A 26,847-nucleotide genomic window follows, 5' to 3' on the forward strand; every position below is an offset into this window, starting at 1 on the left:
TGCGTGCGTGCGTGCATGTGTCTTGGAGGGAAGAAATGAACAATAAGTGGAAGCTAATAAATGGGACTACCCAGTTGAGAGGGAAAAGTGACTGGAGACAACATAGTATAATGGAAAGAAAATTAAGCCAGGTATTAGAGGACCTTAGTCCCAGGCCTGCCTTTTAACTACCTGAGTGTCCTAGGGCATATCACTTCCCTTTCTAGGTCTCAGTTTCCCTATCTGTAAAATGAAGTGGTTGAAATGAATGATCATCTACATATCCAACATTCTACGATTCAATAATCTTTAGATCAGGAGTTCTTAAACTTTTTGTGTGTTACAGACCCCTTTAGCAATCTGGTGAAGTCTTACTGCTCCCTTACTGGAACCTTTCTCAGAATGTTTTAAAATGCATGAAGTGAGATACACAGGATTACAAAGGTTAGTGAAAATAAAGATGCAATTTATTTTTCCTATCCAAGTTCACAGACTTTCTGAAATCTCTCCATGGACCCCAAAGGGGTTAAGAAGGTTAAGAACCGGGGCAGCTAGGTGACACAGTGGATAGAGCACCCACCCTGGATTCAGGAGGACCTGAGTTCAAATCTGGCCTCAGACACTTAACCCTTACTAGCTGTGTGACCCTGGGCAAGTCACTTAACCCCAATTGCCTCACATACACACACAAAAAGAAGGTTAAGGACCCCTACCTTAGAATGACATATACATTCTACCAATATAAACAGTTGTATACAGCAACCTATACCTAGAGGGTGTCCTGGGTGCTCTTTCAATGCCCCCAGAAAGGATGAGCCCTCAGGAAAATCAGATCTAGGGTATAATCATGCTAGGCAGGCAGGCAGGAGAAACGATAGGAAGACAAAAGAGGTTTTGGAATGACAACCCACTACAGCCAATGGGCAGGAAAATGGCATCAACATGGAGAAAGCATGATGAGTAGACTGAGCTCATGCCAAGCAAAAGTTAACAATGATTCACCTGAAAAGGAGAGACACAAAGCTTACCTCCCAGAGATCCCAGGGAATTGACTAAGCATGTGAAAGGGTGATAAAGAGAGAAATTTAGCAGACCAGCAAACACGGGCAATTAGTTACACCCAGATGAGCCCCTCCCCCTCAAGACCCCAACTTCAACGGTAACTGAGCTGGGCTGGTTTTAAAGGCAGAAGGGCTTGAAGAATTGGGACCGGTGGCTCTTCAATGAGATCTAGGACCCAGCTCCACATTCAAGGAGATAGTCAGCTATAGTTGTAAGAAATCTATTTGCAAATAATTCAGCCACATGAACTAGAGTGCCTCATCATGGATAATTAGACAAATTACTAACAAATTTTTTTTCCAATTTCTGTCAAGATACTTTTTTAAAAATAATTTTTCCAATGAATAAAAATCCACCTTTTCTCTTTTCTATCCCTCATCTTCACCTTGAAAAGGGAGGGAAAAAAACTCTTGTAACAAATACAGTCAAACCAAAAAAAAAAAAAATGACCAAATTGGCTGGGTCTCAAAAATATATCTCGATTAACATGTACCCTAAGTCCATCACCTCTATTTCAGGCAGTAGGTAGTATGCTTCTTCATGAGTATTCTGGAATCGTGCTAACAGTAAATTTCAAAGTGAAACTTGCTTGTCGGGGCAGCTAGGTGGCACAGTGGATATAGCACTGGCCCTGGAGTCAAGAGTACCAGAGTTCAAATCTGGCCTCAGACACTTAACACTTACTAGCTGTGTGACCCTGGGCAAGTCACTTAACCCCAATTGCTTCACTAAAAAAAAAACAAAACCAAAACAAAACAAAACAAAACTTCAGGCCACCCTGAGTACTCACTACTCCAGAGGCCTCCACCAGATGGCTAACAAAAGGAAAAATGGAGTCAAGTAAAGGCAGAAAAGCAGCCTGGAGGGCTCTACTGAAAGGTCTTCCATGATCCTTAGACTGGGATTCTGGGAGCCACAGCATCCAAGAGACAAACCAACCTGACCAGAGGGCGTAGGTGCCTTCACTGGGCTTGCAACTGGTGGGATGGGATCAAAGTCCAGATCCAACAGGCTGGCATTTTCTTGGAAAGGCCCAGGGGCATCAAACTTGGCAGCAGAAAAGGAGGAAGCAGTTTGCATGTTAGACATACTCGAGAAGTTGTGAGTACATGGGGACACATGCATACTTCTCTGACCATCTACACTTACAGACGCACATAGGCACATCACCTCTGCAGACAACATACGCTGCTAGGATCTCCTCCTCCTCAGATACTTATGAGATGGGTTGAAAAGGAATGACCACAACCAATGCTTCCAAGATTATAATGGCTAATTTTATGTTGCATTCTAAGGTTGGTCATCATTACCCATGTGTCCTCAAATTTAAGGAGAATCACCACACTTTAGCACCTTTTCTGTGTCCTCCCTCTGTATACCATGAGGTTTCCTCCCATTCTCCCATTATCTGACAAGGGCTCAGTATCTCCCAAACTGCCCTCTCCCCATCTCATAGCCATTGCCCACAGGATTGCCACTTTATCCAATTGGGGAGTCTGTCTCTGATGGAGGCAATAAGAGATGCACTTGTAGAAATGGAGAGGCAGCGAGGTGGCACAGTAGATAGAACAGTGGGCTTGCTTTCAGGAAGACTCATCTTCATGAGCTCAAATCTGGCTTCAGACACTTACTAGCTGTGTGACCCTGAACAAGTCACTTAACCCTGTTTACTTCAGTTTCCTCATCTATAAAATGCACTGGAGAAGAAAATGGCAAACCACTCCAGTATCTTTGCCAAGAAAACGCCAAGTGTAGAGTCACAAAGAGTCAGACACAACTGAAAAACAACTGAACATCACAGGAATGGATATGGTGAACACCAAAAGCTAGGGACAAGAGTCAAATTTCCTCCAAATAGGCTTGCCATCCATGGATGAAGAGATATGACATAACAGAGAACAGGCTCAGAAAATATCACTGCCTAAACTTAGGGCATTTCATCTTGTCACAAAGCACAAAATCCCACATAGTTAAGGAATTTATTTAGGCTAGTATAATCCTTCACTTTTCAAATTGCAAGTATCTCTATAATTAGTATCAGTCATTTTACATACTAGTGTGAATAAGTCAACACATGCCTAATTCTTTTCGTCCCAACACCTAGATGAGATATTTGCACTGAGGGAATGAATATGGGTGGGAGAAGGAAGGATGACATTTTGGATCTTAGAGCACTTTAAGAGTTTGGGCATGCATGGAAAGGGGCAGGAGAATGCTATACCAATGGATTTAGGGTAGCATTTTGTTATTGTTATTCAGTCATTTCAATAACATCAAACTCTTCATGACCCCATTTGGAGTTTTCTTGGCAAAGATACTGGAATGGTTTGCCATTTTCCTCTCCAGCTCTTTTTACACATGAGAAAACTGAGGAAAACAGGGTTAAATGACTTGTCCAGGGTCATATAGCTAATAAGTGTCTGAGGCCAGATTTGAACCCAGCAAAATTAGTCTTTCTGATTCCAGGCCCTGCACTCTATCCACTGTGCCACCTAGCTGCCCTAAGGTAATATATGAGCCTAGAAAAAAAGGGTCAGTAAGAGTCAAGAGGATGTCTAAAATAAATCAAATAGCCTCACTGTTGATTCAAAATGTCAATAAACCTAATACAAAGAGTCATTCAAAAACAAAAAACCTGACACAAACACCAAGGAGGGGACCCCTGAGAAGTCATTCCTCCCCTTACCTCGAAGCAGGCAAATTTCTACCCTATGGAGTAAAGGCCTCCTGGCCTTTCCCAGAATCCCTTGTGATGATGGAGTCTTTTGTGTCGCCAATGAAAATGATGACATCTCAGTGCGAGTCCAGTGAAGCTAGGCCTTCCCTCACCCCCAGTCCCAGAAGCCCCAATGGCCCCTCTCTCCCCTCTGTGCACCAAAGGGAAATATGAGGATGGAAATATGCTCTGGATGGAGACCATGCTTGGCCCTCAAGCTCCCAACTACACGGACCAACATATAACATATGCAGTAGGTAGAAGGAAGAATGAAAGAGAGAAAAAACATGCAGTGAATGATGAGCAAGTAGCAGGCATGGATGGAGTAGAAAAGATAAATGGGGAAGAAGATGAAGGCCATCTGGGAGCCTGGGGCTTTTGGCATTTTCCTTTCTCCTAGTAAAGTAGGAGGGCAGGTGGAGCAGGCCCGGTAATAGGACATGTCTCTCCCATTAAGTCTAGCTGAAGGGGCAGCTGGGTGGTGCAATGGATAGAGCACCGGCCCTGGAGTCAGCTGTGTGACCCTGGGAAATTGCCTCAAAAAAAAAAAAAAAAAAGATCTAGCTGAAACGTGGACTCCCAAGGGAGGATTTCCCAATTCATTGTACTCAGAATGAACTATAAAAGGGTCACCGATTGCCAGTAATAGTTGTGCACGCCTATAATCCCTGCTACCAGGGTGGCTGAGGCTGATGGATTGCCCCAAGTTCTAGAGCTCTGAGCTATAGTGTGCTGTCAATCAAATTGTTCACATGAAATCTGACACCAACAGGGTGAGCTCCCAAGAGTGGGGACAATGGGAGGGAAGGACAACCAGACTGCCTAAAGATGGGTAAGCCAACTCAGGTCAGAAATATAACAGGTCAAAGCTCCCACGCTAATGATTAACAGTGGAATCAGGACTTTCAGTCTGGATGTCATAGACTCATCAAAAAGGAGGGGGAGTCCACAGAATAACAGATTCTTAGAGCTGGAAAGAACTTTAGAAATCACACAGTCTGATCAATACCCAAATCAAGAACCCCATCTATAAAATCCCCAACAAATGGTCATTGAGCCTCTGCTTAAACAACTCCAATTACAGGGGACTCACTGCCTCATAAGGCAGCCTATTCCTAATGGAATGTAAGGTTGAGGGCTGTGCAATGTTTCATCCTCATATTTCCAAAATCCAGCCCTGCATATGTTAATATACTAAGTTCCTGTGATTTCATCACTGTGGGAACCTCCCTTCACCAGTGAAGAAGCAATCCATCCCTAATTTATAGTCTTGGAGAGTTTGCTGAGGCTCAGAGTGGGTGATTGCTCTTGGTCACACAGCTAGTAAGTGAAAAGAGTCAGGATTTAAACCCAGGACTTCAGGAACAGCTAGGTGGTATAAGTAGCTAGAGCAGGGCCAGGAGTCAGGAACACCTGAGTTCCAATTTGGCCTCAGACACTTAATAGCTGTGTGACCTTGAGCAAGTCACTTAATCTGTCTACCACAGCTTTCCTATCTGTAAAATGGAGATAATAATATTAGCTACCTCTCAGGGTTGTTTTGAGGATAAAATGAGATATTTGTAAAGTGCTTAGCACAGTGCTTGGCATATAGCAGGCACTACATGACACTAGGTGTTATTACTATTCCTAACTCCAAATCCAGCATTCTAGCCACTATACTACAATGTCTCTCTGGCTTACACACAGTAGATGTTTAATAGCTCAAATTTCTAAAGTGTTTTAAGGTTTATAAAGGGTCTGAGATAAGTAATAAAGACTATTTACAGATAAGGAAACTGAGGCTTAGAAGGCTGAATGAATTACACATAGGGTCATTTGGCAATTAAGTGGCAGGATTCAAGCCCAGGTCACTCTGGACCCCAAGATCAGCGCACTCTCTGCTACACCAAGTTCCTCTCAATGAAAAGAAAGGGTTTCTTAACCCTACTCCTCAAGCCATAGAATCACAACTGGCATCACCCCCATCTGCCCCCAGCAGCAAGAGAGGCAGATAAGATAGGGTAGAAAAGCATTCTAGGCTGAGAATGGGAAGACTTGAGTTCTAGTCTCAGCTCTGTCACTATTTGAATGAACCTGGGAGAGTCACCTCACTGGTCCCATTATATAGCTCCATGATTCTCTGTGAGCCTCAGTTTCCTCACCTATGAAAGGAAGGAACTGGACTAGAAAATCTGTAAAGTCTTTTCCAGCTCTGGGTCAATGATCAAATGAGATAATATTTGTAAAGTGCTTAGCACATTGCCTGGCATATATTGGGTGTTATATAAATGCTTATTCCCTTCCCCCAAGACATAAAAGTAAAAGTAAAATACATAAACAAAAGAGTGCATACTTTGAAGGGGTATGTGATAAAACTTAAAAAAATAAAAACAAAAGGGAGATTAACTACGTAACCCCTTAGGACCATATTTTGTAAAAATGGGCTTATCATTCCATATGATATGGACAGTAAGTAGCTCAAATTCATTTCCATGCCTTTCTCACCCCAAGCTGCCAGCACATGCTCTGAACCCCGCCTGTTCCTTCCTCACTTCTCCTGTAGAGGAGTAGGGGGAAAGGATGGCATATGATAAAGGAAGAAAGGAAGGCAGAGAGAATGAATGAGGATGGCCGTGGCTGACCTGTGAGGGGGTGGTCACGCTGATCTCGGGGACAAAATTGTCATCAAACAAGCTGATAATGTGCTCCTGCTTGATCTCCTTGGACGGAGTGTGTTTGGGAGGCGGTGGGACTGGTGGGCCTTTTCGAAGCTGCAGGCAGATAAGGGTAGGGTGCGACCGACGACAGGGGTGGGGGACCACACGGCAAAACATGTTGGGGCAGAGAGATGTGGACAGAGACAGAGACAAAGCTCTGGTTAGTCAAACCACAGACCATGGACAAGGAGTACAGAGCAGGAGATGCTGGCCTCGGTCAGGAAAATGGGAGCAAGTGGGTCCACCTCCCATCCTGGTGTTTCCTATGCTGGAAAAGGGGAAGCAAGATGCAAAATAATCATCACATCTCAACACAGACACCAAATATGCCAGTTCAATCTCAGGGATGAAAAGGAAGAAAAGTTAAGCCTCAAAACATTGTACTGAAGAGAGAAAGAAAAAGCAAATCCATCTAACACCAACCTTGCTCCCTCCCCAAGGAAGGGACCTACCTGCTCAAGAGAGGAAAGCAGCAGCTAACAGAACTTAGACCCTAAAGACATCTCATTCCAGGCTTCTGTCTCTTTCTATCCAGCTTCTCCCTGTCTACCCTCTGAAGGTGAGAGGTATGTCTCCCACCTATCCAAATCCTACCCCCATCCTGTAAGACCTAGCTCATCTTTTCCATGGAAACTTCCTAGATCACTACAGTTCACATTGATGTGCCCCACCCCACCCCCAACCCAGCACCAACCAAGTATGAATGAGTCTCTACCATGCAACCTATCTCTTAGTCAGAAACTCTCCTGTATGGTCTCTTTATTATTTCATGTGTCTAGGTCTGGTGTACCCAACAGGGCAGGGCCACGGGCCCCTTCAAGAAACGGAACTCATTGTGCTGAGAATGTAGCAGGTAAAATGGGGGGGGAAAGAGATAATAGAAAGACTGACAGTGGAGAAAGACATAGTGAAGCTTAAGGAGAGAAGTAGGAAAAAATGAAAAGGGAGGGAGGGGAAGAAAGAATATATACTTAATAAGCTCTTGCCAAATCCACATAGGTGCTTAATAAAGTCTTGCTGAATTCAATTTAATTACAAAGAGGAAGGCCTTCTGTCAGTACCAAATGCCCTTTCCCAGCTCCTCTCTCTCTCCTATTCCCTTATCTCCACTCCTTATAGGACCTGATCCAGCATATCTAGGCTGGGGGAAACTGGCATGCAGTGAAGCACTGCAACCACCAGATGGTGGTGTGGTCCCATCATTCTGCCTGCGGGCCTTTTCAATAAGCCCAAGACCAAGGCAGCCACCCACACCAGAGCCAGCCTCCATCTCTTCCCCTGGAATCCAAACCCAATTAAATTAATTTTAAAAAGAAAAAAAAAAGCCCCAAATGGGAGCAGTTCCTTCTATTGCACTGCTTGCCTTAAAAAGGGGGTGATGATGACTCTGGAACTGGGGAGCCTGGCTATTTTTCCTGCCCTCCCGCCTACTAACCAGAAGATTCCATCCTCCTGTCTCCCCTCCATTGCCCATCCCTCTTCACTATTTTTTCCTCTTTTTTAGTTTCCTTTTCAGTTATCCTCTCTCTCCCACTTTTCTCCTTGATCCTTGGGCATGGCTAAATGATTCTGAAGCCATGATGGTCGGTACCCCATGTCCTTCCACTCCCTCCCTTAGCATCCTCCATCCCCAATGACCTCCAACACTGAGTCTGCTGATATAGGGCAGCCCCCAGGGAAATCTCAGGGGAAAACGCAGAGAAAATGAAACAATTTTCATTTCTCAGCACAGGAGGTAGGAGGTAGCATTTGACCTGGCAGCATGGCGGGAGGGGAAGGAGGGAGAAGGAAGACAGTAACACATACTTCCAGGATGCCCTGGAAACTGGAAGACCCTGAAGAACCCCATGCCCTGGACCAGGCTGAGGGTGGTAGCATGCACTCTGGAAAAAGGATGGGAAAGGCGCAATAAAAGGAAGAGATAAAGGAGAGGACAGAGCTATAGAGAGAAAAACTCAGAGGCAGGAGCAGAGAGTATATAGCGTAGGGGCTGGTGGGGCCCTCAGGGCTCAAAGGCCTCTGGTTCGCCAACAAAGCCAAAAAACACTCCACCCAAGGAACAAGTACTGGAGAGAGAGCAGATGGGCTGGGCCACTGGGGGGACCGGGGGAAATAAGAGTAGTCATAGTGCCAGAACTGTCGGCAAAACTGCTGAGACTCAAGAACATTTTAGAGGTGACCAGACTTGGAGTTTGAAGAAGGGCCCTCAGCAACTGGGAGGACTTGGAAGGAGGCTGATAGAAGAAGATGGGTATTCGAATTCTATGGAGTCTCTGAGAGCTTCCAGGCTTCCCTTCTGGACCTCCACTATAACATCCAGAACTTCACCTCCTTCCTCAGTGGGAAAAAGAGGGCACTGGGAAGCCCACGGAGGGCATCCCCTCACTTAGGGAAGAAGGAAAAAGGAAAGATGAAGAGAGAGAAGGGAAGGAAAGTGGAGGAGGAGGAGAGAAGGGAGAAGAAAGGAAGGAAAGGCAGGTAGAGACAGAAGCAAAAGGTAAGGAAAGGACTGTGTGGTCAAGGGGGTACCTGAGACGGCGACTTGGGGATGGCAGCCCCAGGAGTGTCTAGGCTGGCTGGTTCAGGCTCGTGGTTGACCTTGATCTCGGGGGTGCCAGCTGGGGAACCATCGGGTGGTGGTGAGGGGCTCTTGTTGTCTTTCGTGGGGGCATTGTCACTGCAGAAATGGAGAGAGAGACAATGGGAGGTAGTGAGCAGAAGGTGACTTTTTAGAGGAGCAGGTAGGTCCTCTAGATGAAAGCACAGGGACCCCAACCCCCCAGAAAATAGAATCCTGGGAGAAAACCACAGTGGACTTTGCATGTTCCTCCACTCTGAGGCTTATTACAAAGGGAATGAGAACATCTGTGAATATGGGAAAATGTGTTATCTGTACAAACGAGAGGCCAGGTGTGCATTCAAGTATGAATGTGCCTTCTGTGTGTGCCTATGTGAAAGGGCAATGAGTCTGTGCCCATGTTTGAACGCTTATGGGGCAATGACAGAAATGGAAAACAGAAAAGATTCTAGATGTTCCCAGAATATTCCCTAGCCGCAAGTCCACCTATGAGCGGTAGGAAACAGACAGGCACAGTACCCCGATTCCACACCCCCCCCAACTCCCTCCTAACCCATCTCTGGGCCTTTGTGATAGCTCTGGGGCCAGAGGCATCCAGCCCCAAGCCTATTCTACTCATGACAGCTGGCGTGGATCGCCTAAGACCTGACTCCAAGAGCAGGCAGGCTAGCCCAAAGCCTCAGACTCGCCATAAAAAGACTCCCTTCTAATGCTCTTGTAGACAAGCAGCACGGGATTCCAAGATTATTCTCAAGCATACATAGAGATAGGAGGCAGAAGTAAGCAGAGATGCATGAAAGCTACTGATAATAAATATTCTAAAAATAGGATGGGACTTCTTTCCTCCTCCAAGACCTTCTTAGGCAAATCTTATATCTACCTGGCTATTTTTGTGTTGTCTCCCCCATCAGAAGGTGACCTCATTGAGGTTAGGCACAGTTTTTTACCTTTCTTTGTATCCTCAATACTGATCACAGTACCTGGCACATAGTAAGCAATAAATGTCTGTCAACTGATTTTTATTTCCTCCTGCCCTTCCTCCAGAAAAGGGTGGCTATGATGCGAGGGGAAGGGAGAGGGGTGCCAGGGGAAGTGGATAATCTAGGCAGCCCCTGAATATTTGAAAACTGCCCTACTCCTAGAAAGAGCCACCTACACTCTGCAGTCCCCTCCATCACTACCTCCTAACCCCCATAGACCTCCAACCCTATCCATATCACCCTTCTGGTTTCTTATACCGTACACAAAAGCGGGGGTGACATTCTGCTGTGAGAGACATGAGAAGAACTCAAAGGTCTGAAGATTAGAATGCAGCTATTGACTCGGAATCCAAAGTCCAGAGAGCTTCCCTAACTCCTTGATCTGTTCCTTTAGGGCCTAAACATTTGGGGTCAAGTGGAGATTGGTCCGAAAGAAATTTTTAGTGAAGAAAACACCATGGACAAGATTGTCTTCTCTGTCTCTCTGTCTCTGTCTCTGTCTCTGTCTCTGTCTCTGTCTCTGTCTCTGTCTCTCTCTCTCTCTTCATGTGGTCTTCCCAAACACTGTTCAACAGACCCAGTGGTTTCATCTGGACCCAGATTCCATCTGGACTCTCCCAGTTCTGAGGATCCTAGGGAGGTAAAGTCTAAAGGAAAGTTAAAGATCATCTAATCCAAGTCCCTCATAGTAAAGGTTAGAAAACGGAGGCCCTGAGAAGTCACTGGAAGATAAAATTGAAAACAAAACTAGGAGCTGGTTTTTTTAAAGACTAATAAACATACCATATCGCTAATTTGAATTTTTTAAAAAAAGAAGAAATTCAAATCATCTCGCCCTGCCAAAAAAAGAGACTGAGAAGTAACTAATTGAGTAGTACTTACTACTAAGAGTAGTAAAAAAGTAACAGTGAAGAAGTAAGAATCTCCCAGGAAAGAATAACTAGTGGGGGAATGAGTAGGCAACAACAGCTTGAGGCCACAGAGTTCTAAGCCAGATGGGCCCAACTGAAGATCTCACTGTTAGGGTTAACTCGAGGGAATGCAGCAGCCTTGCAAACACATCTGAGTTTGGTGAGCTGTGGTAATACAGTCTGCAACCAGCACTTGGGATTGGTTCTGGCCCTAACAGGAAATGTTTAAGAAACTTCCTGGGCCGGTCTGATGGTTATATCTACTATCAAGTTCTACTTGTTGCTGGTACCCCATTTACTGTCCAGATTGCTTGCCTTGGCCTGCTCTCCAGGGTCTAAGGGCTGCTTTCCAGTTCCTGACTGCCTGCCAGCTTTTGCCCCCCCTCTTGTTCTGACCTCTCTGGATGATACTTGACTCTGGATTAGAATCTTGATTCATAGCATCCAGTACCAACTTGACCACCAGGTTCTTTCTTTCTTTCTTTCTTTCTTTCTTTTGTGGGGCAGTGAGGGTTAAGTGACTTGCTCAGGGTCACAGAGCTTGTAAGTGTCAAGCGTCTGAGGTCGGCTTTGAACTCAGGTCCTCCTGAATCTAAGGCCAGTGCTTTATCCACTGTGCCACCTAGCTGCCCTCCAGGTTTTTTCTATGTACTCATCAGCATCTACCCTTTGTTCTCACTCCTTTTTGACTGTCTCATGCCTAGCTTCCTACTCTTGAGTACTCAACGAAACACCACACCCCCAAACTTAATTTCTTGCCTCTAATTCCCTGGGATACTCTCCCCGGCCTCTATGTATCCCAAATAGGGCAAAGAGGAGAAACAGCATTACACACACCAAGGCAGGTTATTGGGTTAGTTCTGTCCATTCCCCCCCCACCCCTTTTCCCAGGCAGAGGACATCAGGCCATGCATAGGGCCTGCTCTAGACCCCAAGGGAACACACGACTCCTCCCCTCCACACACCCAGGTTATCATGGGAGGCCACACATTTGTTTTTATGAGCCCTGAGGGCCCCCACACAATGCAGCTCTTGATATACTGGTACCTGCTCTTCTTTCTCCGAAGTCTGGAGAACAGTTTAGTTTTCTTTCTGTGGGGGACCGGATGCAAATGGCTTTTATTATAGGAGGGAAAAATAAAAGTCATCTGTCTCCCTTTCTCCCCATCCCTAGGGTAACGCCATGATACATACACTCCTAATGGGGCCCCCCAAAACCAAACCAGGCAAAGCTCTTCCCTTCAATGAGCAGGACCACAGGGCCTAGCAAGAATCTCACTTAGCCAGATTCTTTTTACACCCCCTCCAGGATGCTCCCGGCTTCAGCATTTCACTTTTGCCTACATTCCTCAGGCTTTAAAGATACAGGTTGTTCTAGCCACGTAAAAGATTGGGAAGCTGGGGCCCAGCATGGGGCAATGATTTATCCAAAGCCACATAGGAAGTCTACATCAGAGCTAAGACAAGGACCCTGGTGGGGTCTTAACTTCTAGGTGGCACTGTCCTCCAAGTCAAAATTTTCTAAGAGGGAAAAAAAGGATAATTTCATACATAACCAAGATGTCTTTTTTGCTAGTTTGAGTTCAGCATGATGATAATTAAAGATAATGGTGACTTTGAGGGGTGAAGAGGAGGAAGGATAGTTAGAGGATATGTGTATAATGTGATTTAAAGGGTCAATCAGTTCCTAAAATCTGCTAGATCAGAAAAGTTCTCTAATGAATGCTTTTTTGACCTTGGCAACTTTCATTTCCAACACACCCCTATTAAAGTTAGGTTGCATGTGCATCTCTCCCATCCTCAAAATGACACATTATAGCTCAGCCCCACTGGTATGAAATATCCTTACACATAGTAGGTAATTGATAAATATTTGTGGAACTGAAGTGGGGGCGTGGGGGGAGACAGACAAGCAGTATAAGAATAATGCTAAAAGCTCATACATAATTTTGAACTAACTACCCTGTGAGATAGGTAGTTCAAGTAAAATTGGTTCCCATTTTACAGATGAAGAAATGGAGGCAGATAAAGAGAATCTAAATGACCTATCAAAGTTCACAAAACTAGCATGTATAGGAGGTGGGATTCAAACTCAGAGCTTTTGACACTGGGACCACTGCCCTTCCCACCACCCCATGCTGCCTCTTAGAAAAGATACGGCTTTTCACCTCACTGGGACACGGCACTGCCTTGGTCTGGAGCCCAGCAAGGTTGCCTCCTTCTTTCCTGAATCTGCCTCCAATCTAACTTTTCCCTCTCCAACTTCTCATCCTTTTTTGAAGGAAGTCCTTGATTCAGGAAATGATTTCCCTGAGGGCTGTTAAACCTCTTTCCTTCTGTCTTCACAAAAAGAGGAGGAAGCTCTTCTAAGAAATGAGCGCTGCTTAACACAAACCATTCCCCAGCCTGGTACCCAATCAGCCATGTTCCTTCCATGCCATCCATCTGACTACGATGGGGTCACATGGCAGAGATGGCTGTAATGGTTGTCTCCCCTATCATGATATCAGCTCTTCCAGACCAGAGAGTGAGGGAATCTTCTTTATTTCTTCCCCCAATGACACTGAACTCCTATCAGGGCACCCTATGGGCCTTAAGCTATCATCCGTGCATATACATACTCACATATACACATACACTTACATACAGACATACACACACACATGCATGAATTCATACATCATCCCTAAGGAGTAGAAACCCCAAATACAGCTCTTGTTCCTATAGACAACCCCCAGACAAAGGAAAATTAATCCTGTCACAAGAAACATTTAGGATAAAAAAAATCTAGATTCTGAAATCCCCACTGGACTGAACATGATTTATGGGAAAAGGATTTATGGGGGAGAAGAATCAGCCCAGGGACTGAGCTGAAAGCAAGACTAATGTAGCTAGAATTCACTGGCACACCACTGAGGGAACAGTCTTGGCAAACATTCCTACTCAGCTGGCTTGGAGTTTTACCAATAATAGCAATAACCTCACATCTGTAGGGTGCCTTTTATTTCACAAAGCACTTTGACTTCCATTATCTTATTTGGGTCCACCACAGCCTGTGAGGCAGATAGCACAAGTATTATTAGACTCATTTCATAGAGGGGAAAAAAATCAAGGGCCAGAGGAACAGTCACTTGGCTGAGGTGTCCAGCTAGAAAGTGGTAAAGCCAGATCTCCTCCCTCTGACTGCAGAATTCTCTCTACTATGCTCACAGATGCAATGGGACTTGCACTGACTCATAGTTTACTATACCAAGATGCAGAGAGTGGGAAGGAACGTAGGGGGTAAGAGTCATCTAGCTTTGGACTTGATTCCCTGGATATGCTAGCCTAGAATCAGCTTTATACAATTTAAGGAACAGGGCTTCTACATCTTTTTTTGTGCCATGGACTCCTCTGAGAATCTGGCTAACCCTTCTCAGAAAAATATCCTTAAATGCATACAATAAAATATGTAGGATTATAAAGGAAACCAATTATATTGAACTATAGTTATCAAAAAAAAAATTTTTTTTAAGTTCATGCACCCCAAATTAAGAGCCCCTGATCTAGCAGAACCTCCTTTATTTTGTAGATGAGAAAACTAAAGAGAAGTGCTTTGCCCAAGATCATGCCAAGGCCATCACTAGTAAAAATCCAGGCCTCATGATTCCCAGCTCACTGCTCTTTCTGTTTTCCTTTCTGTACTTTCTACTCATTTGTAGGAAAAAAGGGGGATCTGTACAAAAATCCTCACTTCCAGCCCCCCATCTCCCACTGGCCTGCACATGACACAAGAATATAGTGAAAGCTAATCTTCCTCCCCATTCTTCTTCACCCTCCCAACCTGCCCCAGCTACAGCAATATCAGTGAGCCTGCCCTTCCTTCAGTGACTATCCTCAGCTGGCCAAGTCAAGGCTTCCCCCTCATTTGCTGTCTCCCCACCAAGGAAGGGTCGTCATAGGGACAAGAAGGTTGAAGCAGCCTCTCCCCCATAGAGAGGGTACTGTACTGACCTTGGCTGGGCCTTGACAGTGAATGTGTTGCTGCCATGCTGTTTCTCCAGGCTCACGAGAACATCATTCAGGTTTTGGTTCAGCTGTAGAGAGAAAGGAGGGATAGTAAATGGGGCTGGTGATGGGGAGCCCAGGAGTGAAGGTACAATCAAGGTTCTGAGAGACTTCTTAGGAGCCCATGGATAAAGCCAAGGGCAGCCCCCTGAAGTGCCATCCTTTATTTGGTCTACTCTTGTTTCCACACTTAACCCACTCTTCCTCTCTCCCTGACCTCCCCTCCCATCCACATGGCTGCACCCCCTGAGATCTCAGTCTTCATATTCCCAGAACTCAGAATGACGGACGGTCTTTAAATTCCCCCAACACCCAGCATAACATGAAATGTGGCTATGCTGAGGACATGCCATAAATAGGAGGAGATATGATTCATTCAAGGTAGGGAACTTTCACTGCAGAAACCCCTTCCAGAAACACAGATAGCTCTATCCACTAGCTGGAATCAATTGAATTATTTGATACTTTGTAAATATTAAATGGGAGGGTATGCCAGAGTTGTCCCATCTGTCCTGTAGAGACTGATTGGGTGCGAATTACCTCAGCTTTAGTTGTTACCAGTCCAAACATGGTCATTTAGGACAGGTACACACCATATGTGGCCAACACAAGGACACAGGTAACAGGGCGATTTCTCCTACTCACTCTCCATCTCTGGTCTCCTTGAGGTCTTGTCACTCAAGGCAACCAATCCTATACACAGCTAGGGGGTAGATTGAATAAAACCCTGGGCCTGGAGTGGAGAAAACTTGAGTTCAAATCTAGCCTCAGGCACTTACCACCTGGGTCACCCTGGGCAAATCATTTAACCTCTGTCTGCCTTCCAGGGTTGTTATAAAGGTACGATGAGATAATATTTGTTAAGTGTTTAGAACAATGTCTGACGCAACAAAGCTTTTAATAAGAGTTTACTCCCTTCCCTATTGGAGTTCTTATCCCCTTTCCTTGCTTATTTATCTTCTGTTTCCTCTCTATGAGCTTCCCTCCTTGGTGGCGGGGAAGGAGGAATGAGTCCACATTGAAACACTAACAGAAATTAAGAAGGTTTGTAGAAAAGTCATTCCCTCACTGGCTTTGGTCTAGAGACACACATCCCCTTATATGGAAGCTTAAGTGCATGTCTACACGGCATCCTGTGAAAGGTGTGAAGCAGAGGCTCCTTATTCAAAAAACAGCTCCCCACCCCACCCCCACCCCCACTTCCACAAGATCCAAAATTCTGCCCTTAGAAATCCATTCCTTTGGCCCTTAAGACTTTTCCGTTTCCAAGTATCTGCCCTTAAAATGCAAATATCGCATAGAGAGGACACCTTAAGTCTATTATTAGCTGACAACCCAGCAGGACAGATTCTTCCCAAACCACAGGATGTACAACAGATAGGGTTAGGAAAAGGTATCATTACAGGGAAGGGGAAGGGGGGGAGGCATGGGAGGAAGGAAAGACTTTTTACCAACTTGTAGGTAGGGAGGTGGGGATAGAAGAGACTCTCCAATGGATCACAAGGCGTAAACAAAACTGAGCCACTCCCAATATTCACAAGGATCTGAAGGGAGAAGTGGGGGCAGGGGATCATAGGCTTCTAGTCCAACCCCCTCGTTTTACACATAAGATGCTGAGTCCCAGAAAGGTTCGCAGATTTATTGAATTGTCCAAGGTCACATAGGTAGTAAGTAGCAGAACCCAGGATGTCTCACTTCAGAATTGTTTCCCCTATTCCATGTTGTTCATCTTCAGTCATGTCATGATCCCATTTGGGGTTTCTTCACAAAAATGCTACAGTGCTTTGCCATTTCCTTCTCCAGCTCATTTTACAGATGAGGAAAGTGAGGCAAACAGGCTTAAGTGACTTGCTGGTAAGTGTCTGAGGCCAGATTTAAAATAAGGAAGATGAGTCTTCCTGACTCCAGGCCCAGAACTCTATCCACTACATCACTGCGCTGCCAGATAATGTCCCATAATGCCTAGTGATGCCCACCTAGTATCTCAGAGGTTCCTGGAGAAGTGTGAGGTGACAAGGCCACAAAGAGAAGTGGCTCACTTACCTTGCTCATCTCCTTGTGGAAATTCTCCTCCAGACCAGCGATGCTCTGGAATGTGTTGACATAGAAACCAACACGGCTAAAGTGAGAGGAAAGGACAGATGGTCAGGTGAAGGCAAAGGTCCAAGGAAATCACCTAGAAAAGGCTCAGGGTAGGTCCATGGTACACCCCATCTGCACAGACTCCTCAACACACAGTTCCCCCCACCTCTCTGCCCAATAGCCTAACCAAAGGACAATGGACTATGAACCAGACTACTTTCTTTACTACAATGTATGGCTTTAAGTAGACCATTCAACTCCTCTGGACCTTTCGGAGGAATAAAGACCCAAAAAAATTTTGTCTATCCACTACTTCTTTTATATATCTATCTCTCAGAGTGTTGGGAGCAGGAAAATAGAGGGACATTGACTAGACATTGGCCTCGGGAAGAATGCTCCAATTGTGTTTGGATCTATAGGATTTCTGGATAAGCTTATTTTCTTGTAAAGCCAAATATCAATTTGTCCCTTCTCACAGAGCAAGAGTAAGGACTAGCTTTCCCCCACAGACTGAGGGCTTCCTAAGAGTGGGGGTCCATATTCCTTCCTCTACAACAGGAACCTTAGGCCCACTCACCTATTCCACAGAGATGGTAATTCTTCCTGCAAGTCAACATTCATCTCTTCAAATACTTTCTGAGCTTTGATGAGCTCCTCCTCAGCCTGGACAGAGAGAGGACATGTTAATTTTCTGATCTAACTGATGATCCCCCCCCCACTATTCTACCCAAGATCCCAGGGCTCTGGCTCTCCCCCCAGCACTCTAATTTTTCTATTCAAAACCCAGATTGGTAATATTAGTCTCAGGTTCCAAGAAGGCCCCAGTCATTCTAAAAGAAGACTTTCTCAAAAAGAGGTAACACCACTATAAGGTCCTCATTGCTCAACTATCCCTATTCAAGTGCATACCCTTTGGCTCAGTAACACCTCTACTAGGTCTGTATCCCAAAGAGATCATAAAAAATGGAAAAGGACCCATGTGTACAAAAATATTTATAGCAGCTCTCTTTGTGATGGCAAAGAGGGAATGCCCATCAATTGAGGAATGGCTGAACAAGTTGTGGTATATGAATACTGTTGTGCTCTAAGAAATGATGAGCAGGCAGATTTCAGAAAAACCTGGAAAGACTTAAGTGGACTGATGCTGAGTGAAGTGAGCAGAACCAGGAGAACATTGTACACAGTAACAGCAACATTGTGTGATGATCAACTGTGATAGACTTAGCTCTTCTCAGCAATGCAATGATCCAAGACATTTCCATAGAATTCATGATGAAAAATGTTCTCCACATCCAGAAAAAAGAGCTGTGGATTCTGAATGCAGACTGAACCAGACTGTTTCTACTTTTGTTTTTGGTTTTTTTGAGGTTTTTCCCTTTTGTTCTGATTCTTCTTTTACAACATAAATAATGTAGAAATACATTTAACGTGATTGTACGTATATAACCTATATCAGATTGCTTTCTGTCTTAGGGAGGGAAGAGGGGAGGGAAGGAGAAAAATTTGGAATTAAAAATATTATGAAAAGAAATGTTGAAAACTATCTTTACATGTAACTGGAAAATAATAAAATACTTTCATGGTTTTAAAAAAAAACCTATCCCTATTCAGCCATCCAGGGTCAAACATCCCAAAGCCAAGTTGAGAGTAGAGGCCCAAACTACAGGGAAGATGGGCATATTACACTACCTACCAAATCCCTGCAATTTTTCCTATTGATGGCTTCAACCCCTTTCCTCTGACACTTTCCTAAGCCTTCTGGGACAAATGGAGCTTGCTTGCTCTCCAAATCTGCTACCTTAGGGACCCTTCTCAGGAATTGGGTGCAAGGTGTATTTGAATTATTTCCTTAGTGAGGAAGCATGGTACAATGGACTGGGCACTAAATTGAGAATCAGAGACTTTGGCTTCAAATCTATAAAATAGGAGCATTGGAGTAGATGAGCTCTGAGATACCTTCCAGATCTAACTCTGTGATCCTTTGACCCTCACTCAACATTCACCTGGAGACCCAATCCATTCTTAGTCTAACACTTCACTTAACTCACCCTCCCTGGCTTCTTTCTCTCCTCTTTTTCTCCTGGCTGGCAGGAATAGGCTTTCTTTGTCCCCCCAAACCCACACCCACCCTCTGGGAAGAGAAGGCAGTAGGAGCTCATAGTTAACATCATTCATAGCAGTCTTTCTAGAACCATAAAATTTGGAAAGTTGGAAGAGACCTCAGAGATCATCCAAACAACTCCCAAGCCAATACCCACAATGGAATAGTGTGTGGCTGCCCCAACATAACTTCCCCTCCTTCCTAAAGTTCCTTCCTTAGGGGATGAAATCTTTCATTCCAATTCAGAGATAAGGCTTAGACTGTAAATCCCCCTGGGAGAAGAAACTCAATAACAAATTCCCACAGAGATATAAATGATAAATATTAACTATGGTTTGAATCCCACTTCAGATACATACTAGCTGTGTGAGCCTGCTCAAGTCACTTTCAGTCTCCCCGTCTCAGTTTCCTTATCTGTAGAATCAAGATACTGATAGCACCCACCCCAAAACAGAGTTCTTGTGAGGATTAAATGAAAGAACATATTAAAACACTTTGCAAACCTTAAAGCGTTATATAAATGCTAACTATCATGGTTATCATTTTCAAGATCTAGTTTTGTTGGAGGAAAGGCACTATGATAGCCAGTAAGATATTCACTACATCTTGGATTGAGTTGACTACCTAAGTTCCCATGATGCTGAATCCCTACAGGGTTAGAAGCCTGAAGCTAGAGATCCACTAGAGGAAAGCAGCCCATAGTATGTATACACACCTAACACCACCCCGTTCACCGCTTAGCAGACCTATCAAGTTAATGTGGGGGGAATGGGGGAACCTTCAGGTGGCCTTTTACTCTCTTCCTTCTCCCCCATAAACCTCAACACAAACGTAAACCCTCCAGTACATTTACCGTATGGCAGTGGGGGGAAAGCCCAAAAAACACTGGATCAGGAGTCAGGAAACCCTGGGTATGGGTCTCATGTCTGACATTTAGTTTGGTGACCATCTGAAGACAATTAACCTCTCTGAACCTAGTAAAACAGTCATAGATTGAGATCTGCACTGGGGAAGGGCGTTTCCAAGGCAACAAGATCACTGATGCCTAATGTGCTAATCTATTTATATTGATTTCAGGTTGTGTTTTAGATTATAAAATCTGAGAGCAAGGACCAGAGTGCTCTTCAGTATTTGCATTCATCCACACCACTAGACTGCTATTATTTGAGTTTATGGAAGTAACCAGGTGGTGCAGTGGATAGCACTGGACCTGGAGGCAGGAAGACCTAAGTTCAAATCTGGTCTCAGACAATCATCAGCTATGTGACCCTGAGCAAGACACCTCATCTCAGTCTGCCTCGGTTTCCTCAACTGTAAAATAGCTATAAGTATAGCATCTATCTCTCAAGATTATTGTGAAGATAAAAGATATTTGTAGAGTGTGTGTGTGTGTGTGTGTGTGTGTGTGTGTTCAGTCGTGACTCCATTTGAGGGTTTTCTTGGCAAAAATATTGGAGTGGTTTGCCATTTCCTTCTCCAGCTCATTTTACAGATGAAGAAACTGAGGCAAACAGGGTTAAGTGACTTGCCCAGAGTCACACAGCTATTAAGTGTCTGAGACCAGGGGCAGCTAGATGGCGCAGTGAATAGAGCACCAGCTCTGGAGTCAGAGTACCTGAGTTTAAATCTGGCCTCAGACACTTAACACTTACTAGCTGTGTGACCCTGGGCAAGTCACTTAACCCCAATTGCCTCACTAAAAAAAAAAAAAGTGTCTGAGGCCAGATTTGAACTCAGGAAGATGAGTCTTCCTGACTCCAGGCCTGGTACTCTATCCACTGAGCCATCTAACTACCCATGTAAATATTGTAATTAGTAATATTTGTAAAACTCTCTGCAAACTTTAAAGTAATATACAAATGCTAGTTATTTAGCTATTATTGACATCCCAGTGCTGATACTATGTGACCTGGAGAAAGTCACTTAACCTTTCTAAGACTCAGTTTCTTTATCTGTAAAATGAGAAGACTGAGCTAAATGATCTCTAAGACCCCTTCCAGTTCTGAATCCTATAATCCTGGGATCCAAGCGTCCATTTCCATCACCGTTAGCTCTCCCAGGGTTATTAGTAGTAGTAGTCTGAGAATAGAATGAAAGGCTCTGTTCCCAGCCATGCTTTCTTCCAACCAGTAATACAATTAAATAGGGGAGGAGTATCATGGTTTATGTTAGCACTGACGACTACACCAGGACTCTGGAAAGCCCCACTCCATGCTGGGTCCTTGAATACTGTCAGCCAAGAAGGCTGAGGCCTCAGAAACGACCGAGAAAATGAAATGAGAACCATATAGAATGGTGGTCCAGGAAGGCCACCAAGATCATCTGATTAGTCCCCTGACTTCAGATATTAACCACAATCTACGAGTGAGGCCTAAAAAGGTTAAGGCTTTTGCCCAAGGTCACACAGTGAATAAGTGGAAGGGATGGAGAGACGGGAGGGACCAGAATTTCCATCTCTTGCTTCAAGGTTCTGTATTCTTTCTACCGCACTACCCTGCCTTGTCCTATCATCTCTAGACTCCAAATTGTCATGCTCCCCATAGCCAACTGTAGGGACCCCAAAGAAAGAATAACTGAGGCAACCAAACTATGGCTTGCTTTCTAGGAACTGCTTTCAAGATAGACAGCCTGAAATATAACCAAAAAGAAAAATACTGCATGCATGTTGGAAGGGATGTGGGAAAGCTGGGACACTAATGCCCTGTTGGTGGAGTTGTGAAAAGATCCAACCATTATGGAGAGCAATTTGGAACTATTTCCATAGGGCTATAGAACTGTGCATACCCTTTGAAACAGAAATATCACTGCCAGGTTTATATCTCAGACATCCCAAAGAAGAGAAAAAGACCTATTTGTACAAAAATTGAAGAATCCTACAGCCTATTCCTGGGTACCACAACCAAACATTCCAAGAGGCCACTGTGAATCACTGAATGCCCAAGCTGCTCCCCAGGTCACCCTAACTCCACTTCAAGGACATCATTCTGTACCTATCAACTCACATAGAGACTGTAGGCTTAATGTTACCATTTCTCAAGTTCAAAAAGGGACGATGGGAAAGGGTGTGTGAGAAGTATAAGGCATGTTTTGTTTCAGTGACCTTGAGCTGCCTATCCAGATGAAGCAATCTCATCCTAGGAGAATGGCTGTTCCAATAGGAACACACAGTCCTATCACCAGGCAAGCCCTCTGGACACCACATTTTTCTCTTTCCCCCCAATCACCAAATGTAGCAACTCAGACCTTCGTCCTGTAAACAAACCAGGTGAGAGAATGAATCACTCACTTCCAGGGGAGAGGAGGGGATAGGCATGAGCTCACTGGCCAGGGGTGACTCAGGGATTTGGTTTCTCTGAGTCATGGAACAGTAATCTGCTACGCCCCACCCAAGGAGAAAATCCAGCCTCCTTACTTTCCTCCCTCTGGCACACACAGCCAAGTGCTAGCTGGGAGGCAAATCTGCCTCTAAACTCGTGATTCACGGGAACCCAGCCCACAATGGCTCTGGCCTCAAAAATACCCAAAAGGTCCACAAGTGCATCTTCTAGGGTGTCACTACTACCATCAAAGGAGAGGTCTGACCTTTGCCATGTCAGCCACGTCAGTCTTCCCATCAGCATTTCAGCAAACCTTCAGGACCAAGAGACACTTCTTTCCACCCCCTCCCACAATTCCTTTCTGCCTAACTAAGACCCATCTCTCCCTCATGGTCTAGCCGTTGTGTACCTGCCTGGATCCTTGTGGGGAAAGTGCTTTATAAAGCAGATGAGCTATGTGACTCCAAGTAAGTCACTTAACCTCTGAGCACTTTAGGCTAATCTCTCCGACTAGAGGATGTACTGAACTGCACATTAAAGAAATCATAGGTCTAGTTCCTAACCCTATAAATGAGTTCTTGTTATCATGTTCTCTCCTCCCTGAAGCCTTCCCCTTACCATGTAAGCCCACACTGATCTTCCATTTTTTTCTCAACCCTGAGAGCACATGTTATCTACACCATTCAGTTGGGCACAAGACCATAACATAACTGCTTTGATCTCCTTCCCATAATATCTAGCAGAGGACCTTGTATTCAGTTGCTCAGTCAAGATTTGTTGAATGAATGAATGAATGAATGGTGAGCATTCCCACCAACCCCAAACAGCAATTTTTTCAACCAAAAGGCTTCGCTTCTCAGCACTGCCTGGCGATCCCTTTTGAGAAATGTTGCTCTGAGCTGGAAAGCCTTCTGGAGTTCTACATCTGTCTAGAGGCCCTTTGTAATCAAAGCAAGAGGGGGCCCAGAGTTGGGCTGTCACAGGATAATAGGGAATTCCTTGTGATTTCCTTGTTCAGAAACAAGGAAAGTAGGTTGCTAAAAAGGAAGCCTGTGTCACCTTTGAGGGAAAGGACCACCAGAGTTAGCATGAGGTCAGAGTCTCTGCATCTGTACCTGGTATCAATTGCCAGTGGATGCCAGCTGGATGGTATGGGAATCTGAGTTCAACAAACTCACAGAGTTTCCTCACAGGAAGTTAGATTTCCTCTGGACCAACCCAGGGGTCAGGCTGTTTCATAAAATGCAGAAATTGCCTGATGGCTCTGGGTTTCTGAAGTTTCTAGTTTCAGGCAAACCAGACACAGAGGGGTTAAATACAAAGGCTATCTAGACTCTAGACACAGATTGGGGGTGGGAAATCTGTTTAAATAAAAAACAGATCCAAATAGGACAGCCAACTTGGCAGGGAAGCATAACATCTGTAACAAAACATAAGTAGATGCATGTGTGTGTACGTATGCAGTTTTGGGGGAGTTTTTGGCGGGGTCACTTGCTCCCTCAGCTCTGGCCAAGACTTTATGCCATTGGTGAGTAATAGGGTAAAACCAGCTAGAGAACCCCAGTCCAACCATACCCACCATCTCTGATAGCAGCAATGAAAAGAAGCCAGAGGAACTCCTCCCCAGAGATATAGCTAAGACCCGCCTCTTGGTTAGCTCTACCCAAGAATCCCTTGCCACAGGTTATGTTGGGAAGACCTGGCCATTGGCCAGATGCATTTCAGGAAAACTTTCAAAAAATAATCTGGCCCTGTATCAACAGTGAAGCAATCTTCTCCAGCCCCAAAGAATACTCCGGGAGTTCCTTGAGTTGATTCAAGCAATGGGACTGTCCCCATACCACTTCCCCTTCCTCCTAATTCCCAAATGACACACACTGATGGAATCATAGACAAAGGCTGAGCTAGAATAGACCATCTAAGTAAGTTACTGTCCATTACTCTCACTTTGTCCATTCCCCTGCCTCCAGACTAGGCAGTAGTGAAATTGAAAAAGAAAAGAGATGATGATGGTCTGACTGGAGCATTCTTTGACCTCCTTTCCCCAGGGCTTAATCACCCAGTTCCCTTAGTCTAGTCTCTGACTAGTACACCTCAGCAGATGAATGAAAATCAGCCCTGACTCTTGAGTCCCCTGGGGTATAAAAGAAACCAAGCAATGAAACCTGAACAGTAATAATTTAATAAGTATTCTATATATTTAATTTTTTGAGCAGGAGGATTAAGAAATCTAACAGCAGACTGAATGGAAAAACCAGACAAGGGATCAAATGAAAAATCTGATACCTCTTCCTCTACTTTTTTTCCTCTCTTCCTTTATTTTTCTATCCTACTGGGGCAGCTAGGTGGCGTAGTAGATAGAGCACCAGCCTTGGATTCAGGAGGACCTGAGTTCAAATCCAGCCTCAGACGCTTAACACTTACTAGCTGTGTGACCCTGGGCAAATCACTTAACCCCAATTGCCTCACCCAAAAAAAAAAAGTCCATCCTACTCCCAACCCAATCTCTCCCCCCCTTCTTCTGAGTTTTCCCTGAATTTTTATGACAAAGTGTAGTAATAACATCAGATCTACCATAAAACCAGGAATGTAGTTATCTGGGGGGAAAATAGTTAAGCCAGTGGTTGAGGCAACCTGATAATGATTTCTCTTGCTTCAAGGATTTTTTTTTTTTTAATGTCCAGGAGTAAGTGACCAAGACACAGTGGAGAGGTCATAGAAAGGAGACAGGGACTTGGCCAGAAAAACCTTTGCCAATATTCTGAGAGTCAAGGGATTTTTGTGCTCTGCTCACTTTTGAAAGTTTTGATCAGGCAGTTTATGCAAAGTCTATTCATCTTTTATGGCCTTGCCCAGGTCTTCCTTCTCTGGACAGCCTTCCAACACTACTTGAGAGCAAACTGATCTTAATTTCTCTGAACTCCCTCCTATAAGCACTTCCAGGTTAAACCCCACACACAACTTCACAAGGAATGGTGCACAATCTCACACTATCTTCTACTTGTTTGATAGTGATTAGCCTAGCATCTGCAAAAAAAACTCATTGGGGCAAGAACTTTATCTTCTTTTTATCTAACCCCTTCTCCCCCACCCCAACCCCTCAAGCAATTAGCAAAGGGGTGGGCACACATGTGGTGTTCAATAAATGCTTATTTGAATCAGGTTCCAATAGGAAGTTCACCTGTCTGAATCTCTGTAGATTCCCCAAATTGACTCAGGGTCCTTGAGTCACATAGTCTTAAAGTTGAAAGGGACCTCTGGGGCAGAGAGGAATGAGATTTTAGGAAAGGAGAGGGAAGAGCAGGAAACCACCCATGGAATCTGGATTGCTGAGTTGAGTGGAAAGAGACAAGCAAGCTCCAGTGGTAGGCCAGCTCCCTCAGTTTAGTATTAAGAACATTTTTTTACAGGCCAAGGTTAGCAGCGAGAATTGAATCCTGGTAAGAGCTCAGGCTGGGAGTCAAAAAGTTTGCCCTCTGACTGACTGTGTGACATTGGGCAAGTCTCCTAACCTAACTCTGGGAGTGTCCTAGAGGAAGGGAGACAGCTGAATCAGAGCCTCCAGGGCCCCTGGGTGTCCGTTTGTGGAGGGAAGGGCAGAGAACGCAAGAGCCAGAGATATGGGGCCTCAGAGAAAAGGACAGGGGAGGGCAGCCAGAAGGCAACTCAAGCAAGGTTAGGAAGCCATCACCTGATTTCGGAGCAGGTTAGTTTGAGCTACGAGATGAGCCTGCAGTTTCCCTTGGCACCACTGGGGGGCAGCTTTCTCAAGCAGCGAGACAGGCTGAGAGAGTCAAGGGAGAGTAAGGGGAGTGGAGGGAATGGGGGGGTATGGGACATGGTGGGAAGCAAGGTCAAAGCAAAAAAAGAGAGGGCCAAAAAAACAAGAGGGTGAGGGAGAGAGAAAAAAGAGACAGAAACACGGATTTTAGACACACAGATCCAAACACAATGCAGTTATAGACAGTTATCTCCACCAGGCCACCCCAAACCCCCAGCAGAGCAGAGCAGAGGAGGGGAGCTGCTCAGTTAGAAGAGTCCTCCGGCATGCCCACTTTAGGGGATGAGGAAGCCCGTGGTGTGGGGAGGGGGTTATGAAAAACTCCAGCTAGAGAAAGCCAAACACAAAGAGTTGTTAATAGTGGAAGAGAACCAGGGGGCCACCCTACTAGTGAGGGAGGGGGCTCGTTACTGCATGAATCTTTGCCTCCAGCCCCACCTTATAGGAGAAAGCTACAAATGCTGACTTCCACAGGTCTGCCCAGGCCGAAGGAAGGGTCAGCCCAGAGTTCCATAAAGGGCAGTATCAAATCACCAAGACAGAATTTCTCTCGGGACAGAGGACAGGGCACCATGGACTGATTCCCAAGGGGGG

The 26,847-nt window shown here is 44.9% G+C and overlaps 1 protein-coding gene across 21 annotated transcripts in view; it reads right to left on the reverse strand.

Moving 5' to 3' along the window:
- BIN1 (bridging integrator 1) overlaps positions 1-26,847 on the reverse strand; it is a 139,056-nt gene that overhangs the window by 15,488 nt on the left and 96,721 nt on the right. For 3 of the 21 annotated variants that reach the window (XM_043994895.1, XM_043994903.1, XM_043994900.1), the window contains exons 7-12: positions 26,164-26,256; positions 17,632-17,717; positions 17,016-17,091; positions 14,919-15,001; positions 11,973-12,017; positions 8,986-9,133 (exon numbers count right to left, since the gene is read on the reverse strand). In XM_043994895.1, the coding sequence (XP_043850830.1) occupies positions 8,986-9,133; positions 11,973-12,017; positions 14,919-15,001; positions 17,016-17,091; positions 17,632-17,717; positions 26,164-26,256 (531 nt within the window). Of the gene's footprint in view, positions 1-1,007; positions 1,032-1,980; positions 2,089-6,381; positions 6,511-8,985; positions 9,134-11,972; positions 12,018-14,918; positions 15,002-17,015; positions 17,092-17,631; positions 17,718-26,163; positions 26,257-26,847 lie in introns of all 21 variants that reach the window. The other 18 variants (XM_043994902.1, XM_043994906.1, XM_043994908.1 and 15 more) reach the window with 11 other exon arrangements.

This window comes from Dromiciops gliroides, chromosome 3, assembly GCF_019393635.1.
Source record: "Dromiciops gliroides isolate mDroGli1 chromosome 3, mDroGli1.pri, whole genome shotgun sequence".
NCBI lineage: Eukaryota > Metazoa > Chordata > Mammalia > Microbiotheria > Microbiotheriidae > Dromiciops > Dromiciops gliroides.